This window comes from Erigeron canadensis, chromosome 2 (genome assembly GCF_010389155.1).
Source record: "Erigeron canadensis isolate Cc75 chromosome 2, C_canadensis_v1, whole genome shotgun sequence".
NCBI lineage: Eukaryota > Viridiplantae > Streptophyta > Magnoliopsida > Asterales > Asteraceae > Erigeron > Erigeron canadensis.
In genome coordinates this window covers 39,933,667-39,943,767 of record NC_057762.1, presented here as the reverse complement: position 1 = coordinate 39,943,767, position 10,101 = coordinate 39,933,667, and the positions used below count along the sequence as shown (strand labels likewise).

Here is a 10,101-nt window from a genome sequence, read left to right as displayed (position 1 = left end):
GTTTTGATAGTGTATGTGAGTATTTGCTGTACATAGTAGGCTTTAAAATTTTTTATTAGGATGGTCAATGAGAAATGTAATTCGAGTTTGTTACCATTGTTGGCCAAAAAGAATATAAGTAAAGAGTGCTTATTTATTATTTATTTGTTAAAAGCATAAATACATTTTCATATAGTTCTGGGTGTGTAAGAAATATAAGGCCCAGTCGACTTTTTGGTTAAGAAGTTTGGAAATTTTGTATTGGAAAACTGACCGAGAACGGTGACTTGTCAATATTAGGTCATGAGAAACCTTTGTGCTTGAACACCAGCTTACCAAGGTCATACGCATCAACACTGACCTGTCATAAACATCTGTGTCGTAATGTTCCAATAACAAAAGATGTTAGGAATCTTATCCAAGAATTTCTTTACCGAAAAAGCAATTTCCTAGCCAACACTACCATCCAGTTTGAGATGAAGAATATTTGTTGATCAAACAGAAAAAATCTCAAATCCACCACTAATCAAAAACATGGACACTTTTAGGAAGTCCAAAATATCGAGTTCAAATTCCATATTTGTACCTAGAAAAAATTGAACTACATGTGTCATAAGAATTTCTGTGATCTTGTTGATTCTTGTTTGATTTTTGTAAATCGCCTGTGGATGTAATTGCCATCAGACAAACAGTTACGTTGTTTGGGCTCCATATATATTAAGAGAGCTTACACGTTAAGTCGTTTCCTTTTCTTTTAGATAATACCGTAGCCAAAGGGCATCTATCTATTCTATTGATTCTCTATTCATTGAGAGTTCCACATCAATATTTCTCTTTTTAATATGGTTCTCAAGCTGTAACATTGACTTTCTAGCAAGTATTATGGCACACGACCATATGGGCCATGCCAATTTACACCCAACCAAATATGATTATGCGAATACGAAAGCAACAATTCAACACCTTAAACCATATATTAAAAACGTCGATTTTGTGTTTTTATAGCTAATAGAGTGACTATATCTAGAAAATTGTACGTTTTGATATTAAATAGAGAACAATATATAATTTCAGCTTTTGGACAAAGGGGGAAGCCTAGTATTAAGAGCATGCAATCACCTTGACTGTATTTCCATTAGCATACAAAGCTCAACAGTGTTTATAGTGTTTTTTGTAAGGTTTTGTAGTGAGAGAACAGTGATTAACAATGTACTATATACTAGGCGTGTGTACGTTTACACTGAACTGCGTTATTAATATCTTTGTGGTCGTTTTTATCTGGATTTCCACCTTGTACATGCTATACCAGTATATATCTCTGCATACAGAGATAAGTGCATAACAGTATACAGAATCCTAACACCAAAATTCAATAGCTACAAGAGCATTAGTTCAATAACTAGAACTCAGGCGTGAAATCTGCTCAAAGACAAATATATGACAGCAACCAAAAGACACCATCAAGTCAAAACACAAATGGGTTTTTTCACTTTGTTAAAATAGAATTTGTCAGGCTAGATGGTTGCATTATGTTAAGTTGTTTACCCTGGCGGCCTATCCTGAGTTGTTGCATATATTAGGCCAATTTCCCAACTTTAAGTTGAGCTGATACTTACTGAATTGAAAGTTTTATGGCCTTAAAGTTATCTTTTTAAGATCAATATATATAACATATAGCAGTGCAGATATTCTAAAGATTTAAAAGTTTCAATGGAAATTTATGCCTTATCAGCAGGAATCAATGTTGATGCTGATTCTCACCCTTTATTTGCTAGTTGAATAGTACAAGAACTAAAATTGGACGGAGAGAAGAGTTTGTCTATTTGCTCGAAATCATGTGAAAGTAAAAGAGTATCAATGACCAATGTACAGTTTAGAACTTATAGTTCTTACCGTTGGAGGCCTCTAGCTGTTGAGCTCTAATTAGTGATCACCTTTGATTATCCTGATAAGGCGAAACATATACTGGTTACAGATTTGCAGAGGTAATGAGAATCCTTCAAGAAAGGATGTCTGGAATCTAACTTAAGTAATAGTTATAATAACAAAAAGAAAGCCAACATCATGACCCTTGTCGGCACACAAAAGATGAAACATATCTAATCCCAAAGAATATATAGAACCTCTAATGACTTGGCATTAATGAAGAGCTTAACACTGTTTGATAAATGATATTACAGGCTGCTGACGACGGGCATATGTTTAGAAGCTCTCAATCACAGTGTAATTCTCATTGGTTGGTGTCCATACCTTATGCGCGTATATTTCCTTTTCTTTGGGAAAAATTCCCTGACCAGAATATCCCTTGAAACTTTTTCTCCATGTCAGTTCAACCTTTTTTCCTCAAATTCCTTCCAAGTGTGGTTCTGAAGCTATTAAATTTGGCTTTCAAATATATTGATGAGTGCGACCATGTTAGTGGCGAGAGAATCCTTGCCCCATGACTAGTCACTATTTGCAGGTTCCTTATCTATTTAGACTATTACTAAACCAAGGACTACGACCAACCTTTTTCGTATTTTTTGTTATTGTGTATTTTTGAAAACCGGAGCTGAAAATAGACTCGGGAATCCTACAATTAACATTAAATCATATTTCATGGTAAAGATTGTAAAGAGTCTTTCAGATTGTTATGGTGGTTAATTAGTCATTAACTCTTATATATCTAGTGCCTTGATTCAGAATTCTAATTTGAAGTCTTGAATCTAGAAGAAAAACTGGCTCAAGCATTATATGAGTTGTCAAAATGGTTTACTGATACCCAAGTTGACTCAAAGTAAGGTGATAGCGTTGACCTTCTGATCATACCTTTAAAGATAAACTATCAGATGAACATTTTTTTTTATATGGACACAAGCCGATCGATTAACAAGTCTATCGTTTGCAAGGACCAGTAGGCCACACTGCAGGAATAACAATTCCACCTTCTAGGGAAGCTTTATACCTGAAATCTCTTGAGATGATAAGGATTCTACAATATCAAAAAATTTAAGTATTTAATTTAGACAGATTCTTGGTGCATATTTGACCTTCGTATCACCCATAATTAGGTCCCTCCACCTCCATCGTGCGAAGGATCTTAATGCAAAGGACTTCAGCAACTTGTCCAAATGAGGCCACCATAACTTTCTGTTTTTCCTTATTTTAGTAGACAATATTATTTCAACATCAGAATGTATTTATATTTCCTTTTAGCTAGTCAAGCTGGATTAAAACTCTCTTATTTTTGTAAGGTAGAAAGCTAGTCCACAGATATTATTATCAGAAGAGCATAATGTTAAATTCTCTGTAAATGGCATCAAATTAGTAAATATCATACATAGAATATATCCTTGTATACTAGATACTGATAAATTTCTCTTTTTATTCCTTTTTTATTTTGATAGTACTACCATGATGCTTGGAGTTGAGAAATGATAGAATACCATCTGAAAGACATGGTTCGTTTTATTTAGTAGAAAACTTTATCACCCGATGAAGGTATTATAATATTTTATTAATATAATTTACAGAACGACATGTCGTAACATTTTGGAGTTGTTCAATGATGGCTACCCACTTCTTGACATAAAAAGCGGCTACAGCACTAACGATACTCAATCCCACCATGGGCAGGATAAGGGGGAGATGAGACGTAGACAGTTATGCCTCAACCGGGTAAAGGTATAAATATATTTCATTAAGCTCATTGGTCAGCAGAAGAGGTTTAGTGCAGTGATCTATTAAAATTTTAGCAAATATATATAGTAGTGTAAAAATCAAATGATTATGTGTGCAACAACATCAAATCAAAGATAGCATAATATCTTTCGGTGTCAAAATTAATTCTCGCTGTCAGCGCATCTATCTTCTATCTTAATGGGTAGGATATGAAATGGGGATCTAATGCCATAAGCTAAGGTAAGGTGCTATCATAAAGCCACTTGCTGATGCATTGATGATATTATCACAGACAAGAATAAAACTTTAATAGATATATAGGATTAGTTATCTACTACTCTTTAGAACGTCGTAACTACTAACTAGACTGACCTTGCTTATGTATTGTCTGCCAATAGACCGAATAATATAGTGTTGAATGTTTTAACAGAGATTAAAAATATATAGATTCTCCAACTTGTTCCACCTTGCCACTTTTTCTTCCTATTTAAAGGGAGGCAGTGTGGTAATCTAGTGCATACCATCCCCCTTGACTTGAGTCTTTTCCCTTGACTGAGGGATTTTGACTCTCCTTTTTTGGTTTCAAATTCTTCAATTCTTTATCCTTGTCAGACTATTTCCACTTTCACATACACTCTAGTTTTCTATATTTGATGGCATCAAGCTCTATGACATCTTCACGAAGCTCTGGTTCCTCCTGGACACAGAGACAAAACAAACAATTTGAAGAAGCTTTGGCTTACTACAACAAAGACAGTCCTGATCGCTGGCATAACATCGCAAGGGCTGTAGGTGGCAAGTCAGTGGAGGAGGTGAAACGACATTACGATATCCTTGTGAGGGATATCATGCAAATTGAATCAGACCAAGTGCCTTTACCCGATTATAGGGATTTTGGAAACAACGGCCGTGGATTTGCTAATAATCAGAGGTAGTTTTATCGTCTTTCCTCTTGTCATGTTTTAACTACTTTGATGATTCTCATCTTATTTCACAAGAACCATATAATATTACAAGCATTTAGACCCTTCTTAAGGATATTCATCCACATATAGTTCATAATGCAAATCTATAAATGCAATAATATAACTTATTTCGATCTACAAGTCAGTACAATCATGATAATAATGACATTAAATTTGATGATGTTGCGTCAGATATAATGTAGAGTTTCGCATATTGATCCTCAATTTACAAACATCTATTGATCAGCATGTATTATGTTATCATAGTAGGGGCTGCTGAAACATTCACTTTCTATTTTCAGAAGCCAGAAACAATGGCAATTACCAAATGCATACATACATTAATATGTTACAGCCATCTGTATTTCTATATATGCATGCATATACTTATTATAATCATGAGGCCTATTGTTATGATTTGAATTGAATACTATAAAAAGCCACATGAAATCCAATCTTACTTGTTTTGTTCACATGCACATGCTCCAAACCTATGCTTATAAAAGTTGTAAAATATTAGCTAGTGACTTGTCTTGATAAGGGTGGACATATGATGGACAAAGTATTTTATAAGATTATCACATTCCTCAACATATAGTTACTAGCTAGTTTATAAATCTTGAGTATAAAGTCATGACAATTCTCCTTGGATCTAGCTATAAATTTAGACAGCAGTTCCCATTTTACACTTGCCAAATAAACAACCTTTTCTACTTAGAGGTCGGCTACCCTGTTGGTACCAAGTCAACTGCCAAAAGAGGTCATAACCATCTCATCACGTGCTCACCTGATCAACACATGTCGTAGCGTGTTTCTAATATAGTTAACTATTCGATGAACAGAATAGTACGATCCTTCGATCATATGACCTATGGGCTTTGAATATGTTGCAACAATTAAGTATAACAATATTTATTATAAAGTTGGTTAGAAAAATGTTGCTTTTTACTGATCACTCAAATCTTGAACTGTCAATTAACAGGCTTCTGAAGAATCTAAAGTTACAATGACACTTTGCTTCGGAGGATCTTTATATTACAACAATAACAAGATCATGGGAGAAGAAAAGGGGGCTTAGTGGAAGAAAGTGGATGATGTAGTAATATGTGTGTTTGTTTGTCGATTACTCTATATACAACTCTGTTCCTAATTCAGTCATTGCAAATTTAACTCCAAAAAGAAGTTTAAATTTGTAAAAAAATGGATGGTAATTAGTATTATGTTATTATAACATTTTCTCAATTGTAATGTAATCTCATATTTAAGAATCTATGATAGTGCGTGGTTTTCATTTCGTTTATCAAAAGTATATCATTGTACAAGAATCAATAACAGAAACCACAAATAAACAGAACACAAAACATATAAACAAAGGCTATCTGATCAAGGATAAAGTGAGCGCTTTTAAGTCCTCAAAACTTGTTAAAGGCCTCAAAACCAGGATTGAAATAACCTGTCGCCGTTTTCTTTTAATACTAGCCTTGAGTCTGCAATCGACATAAACAAGTTAATAAGCCCTACAAACACATAGGGCTGATAGTCTAATACGTGAGAAAATTAAATCAATAAACATATCCTTGGTTTTAGATACGGAGTACTTTTTCATCTTCTTTCAGTTATTGGGCTTGGACAACTTCAGCCCAAAACCAATTTGAACTTAAGGAACAACATTTCAATGCCAGTCATTACACACCGATTAGGCCATTATCAAATGGGAGCACATAATTCTACAACATATTTTTATTGATTCACTCTAACAAAGAGAATAAACATATGATGATAGCTTTATGTGATACTATTACCAATTCCTTTATCAAATGATTCAAATCCACAATTTGTATGAGACACACCTAACCAATTCCTTTATCAAATGATTCAAATCCACAATTTGTATGAGAATTAAAGACGGTTCGGTTTTTTTCTTTTCCAGTTTTAGAAATTCCAAAACCAAACCCTTAACAAAACTTCGATCCTAAAAAGATGTGTATTAAAGCAACACTTTTTTTTCTCCTTTACTTTCAAAAATGGTTCGGTTATATTCATTTTGAGTCGATTCCTAATCGTCACTCTCACTTACCTCTTTCGCTCTTTGATCTTATCAATTTTTATCAAATAAATCATTAGTTTTCTAAGATGATACATATTGAAGCTCTTATTGAAAACGTACAACAGCCTGTGCATTTTTTTTCGAACATTCAGTTGGTATACGACATCGAGAAAACTTCACCGTATAATGATGAATTCTTGCACGTACCCTAAACAACGAGATGTTGACTATAAGTCGTTACAAGTATTCAGAAGGAAAACCCCAAAGTTTGTCACTGATGTGACTAATTTATACCCATTACCCACATCGTTATTTGGCCATTTTACCATATGTTTTAAGTCGTTTTTGTATGCATTTGGCGCGTTTATGGTGTTTGTTAGTGTTTACAGGCTCTAAACAGGTTACGCGTCAATTTGGTACATTTTCGGGTGATTATTGGCCAGGAGGTACGTTACGTTGATGAGAGTTGATTTGAGTGGAAGAAACGGTAGAGTTTGGCAAGTATCGAGATCGAAAGTAGTTGGTTCTGTACAAGCCATGACTGCGCCGCAGTAGGGGTGCATGTAGCCCACTGCGCCGCAGCCAAAATCCTCGGAAACAAATGAAGATTGCCCCACTACGCCGCAGTGGGGGTTGTAAGTGAATGACTGCGCCGCAGTCAGGAAAGGAAGAATAGAAGCCGTGGAAACGTACTGCGCCGCAGTGGTGGTTTGCTTAGCCACTGCGCCGCAATCACCATTAAGTCAAAGTCAAGACCACCTCACTGTGCCGCAGTGAGGGAAGGCTCAACCCCACTGCGCCGCAGTGGGTGCACGGGAGGACAGACCTTTCCTTGTTTCTGCATCAGATTTTGGAGGGGTATATAAACAAAACCCTAGGTCGAAAAAAGCTATCAGAAATCTTTCTAGGCGCTGTTCTACAAGGGTTCTTCTTCCTCCAATCAAGATTATTTCTTAGGCGGATTCGTTGAAGATTCACGGACACCCATCTAGATCGTATCTACTTATTGTCTTGCATTTTATTTTCTTCAAACGATTGGTACATCATGTTTCTCTTTTATTTTATTCATTATTGTGAATTGATCATGATTGGCTAAACGTTTAATCATCCACCTTGATGAAACTAGACGGATAATGTGATTGCAATATTTTTAATTCAAAAGGGTCTATTTAATTATCGTTGTTCTGTGATCTTGATGATATTAATTCTTTTAATTAATTAATTTCGATATTGGTTGCATATGATTCTTCGTTGGTGGTACCAGTTGAATGTGTATGTAATTTTAAAACGGTTACTTGTCTATAAGTAATTATCACTAGTTCATGGTATGATAGTGAATATCGTTTTAAGAAAAGATTAATTTTGTCAACGTGATTGATATCGGTTGGTGGTACCACACTATTGTCACATAGGTTCAATTGATAATTTGATAGTCAACAAAACTGATTGTTAGAAGAATTGTCTTAGTTTTGGTGGTATCGGCTTGGGTAATTCGACTAGTAGTCAGGTGATTCGATAATTTGTTCACGGTTGGTGGTACCACATGAGTAGCTTAATCTTGTCACGATTATCTTTAAACTCTAGAGAATTTGTTCTTCATTAAATGCAATCACATTTGAAGTCGAGGGAAATCAAGGTGGATGACTTTTAATTATATTGTCTGAAGTGTTCTTTTAAATTTATGCAATTATTTTGCAAACCAATTTACTTTATTTGTCAAAAGGATTTTCGAAGCAACACCCATTTTCCAAACCATTTTACAAGCAACTAATCATTTTCCAATCCCTGAGAACGAACTCAGACTTACCTCTTAACTATATTACAAACGATCGGGTTCACTGCCCGTGAGTGCGTAGTAGTGAGTTTTTAGGTAGTTTTAGTTTTATAAATTTAAAGCTCGATTTTGCACATCAGTCACATCTAAAATTCAAACTCAAAACCTTAGGTAACACCGGGAGTGCCTCTGACCAGCTAGACTGACCTCCATTGGGGTTAAGGAGATATCTTTTACTAATCATATACATATGGAGTAGCAAAAAAATGTTGGTTTAGCTAAAAAAATTAATTGTACTTCTCATTATAGCTCAGTGGTTGAGTACCACCTTTACATGCTGGATGTCTCAAAAGGACATTTGAGGGAATTTCACAATAAAGTCCCCAGTGAAACAGGTTTGAGTCCTGCAGAGGGGGCATGGTTTTATCCCAATTAAATGTCGTGTCTTTGGGCGGTTTAGTTGGGAGTTCCTCCTCCTACTATGTATTGAGGGTGAGGAGTCTCTATAGCGCGAATCCAGTTATGACAACGTAAGTTAAATCCCTGTCGCGAACAAATAATCCACACCTTAAAAAAGAAGCTAAAAAAATTAATTAGCCTCGAAAGGATAACTTCATTAAATATTAAATTGGGTTTGTATTATCATATCATGTTGAGTATGTACGTTGAGTCATGTGATCTTAAAATTATCAAGTCTATTCATACGAACCTTATGGTTATTGAGTAGTCGAGCTAAAACAAACTCCAAAAATTGGATCATTTACTTGAACTCGAACTCAAACTTAAATGATATAGTACGTAGCTATAACAACTTTGAAAATAATGTTTTAAATGACTGTATCATTAATTTTTACATTATGTAACAATACAAGAACTCGACTACTCGAGTCTTCCCCCCTTTAGTGCGTACGTTGCATTTGTTTCCTTTCTCTCTCACTTTTCATGAAGCAAAAATATACAAGAGGACATCGATAAAGATTATGATTACTTACTGGAAAAATAAAATAAAAATAACAGTGTATTGAGAATCCCAATGAGATCATTTCCCTTCAAATAAGTAAAGGGTAATGCCACATTTATGTAAGAATCTATTAAAACTTTTGCTAAACGTTAAAATACTTGGTAAGATTTCAGTACGTACACTTTTATTTTAGAACATGAGACGTGAAACCATTAGTTTTAGTTTTTAGATAACAGCTAATTTATTTAGACATGGGATATGATGTTGTACTATGATTTTTGTATTTATAAGCCTTCATTTTTACAACTTGTATGTGTACAAACATAGTTTTGTGCATAGGACTCGATCTGATATAGTTCTCACGTATTTCTTTTACAAAAAGTGTTCTCAAATTATCCGTCCCGAAATATATACTCCATCTGTCCCATTTTAAATGTCAACTTTTCAAGTCTTTTTTTTTAATTTTTGATCATAAATATCTTTATTTGTATTATATATTAATTGATAGAACTTATATCAATGAAAAATATATTTAAAATTCCATACATTCATATATTTGGACAATTAAAATGTGACGGAAAAAATACATGTATTTAAGGGGTTATTAATTTTGCTTAATCTATAATAATTTGCTTTGCTTAGCTATATATATGTTCTAACAAATTAATTAAATATGACCCCAATGTATTTATCATTTAGTTTTAACATGGAATAA

At 34.2% G+C, this 10,101-nt stretch overlaps 1 protein-coding gene across 1 annotated transcript; it reads left to right on the top strand.

Annotated features, from left to right (window-relative positions):
* The first annotated feature begins 4,169 nt into the window (after window positions 1-4,169).
* On the top strand, window positions 4,170-5,899 carry LOC122588721 (protein RADIALIS-like 3). Its single transcript, XM_043760893.1, has 2 exons — window positions 4,170-4,570; window positions 5,587-5,899. Exons 1-2 carry the CDS (start codon window positions 4,293-4,295, stop codon window positions 5,612-5,614), a joined length of 306 nt encoding a protein of 101 aa, XP_043616828.1. The 5' UTR covers window positions 4,170-4,292; the 3' UTR covers window positions 5,615-5,899.
* Window positions 5,900-10,101: the final 4,202 nt, after the last annotated feature.

Excerpts from the sequence above, each read along its gene's own strand:
- LOC122588721 (XM_043760893.1), top strand. The coding sequence starts at position 4,293 with ATGGCATCAAGCTCTATGACATCTTCACGAAGCTCTGGTTCCTCCTGG. Across the intron at positions 4,571-5,586 it reads GGATTTGCTAATAATCAGAG|GCTTCTGAAGAATCTAAAGT; the intron begins GTAGTTTTATCG and ends GTCAATTAACAG.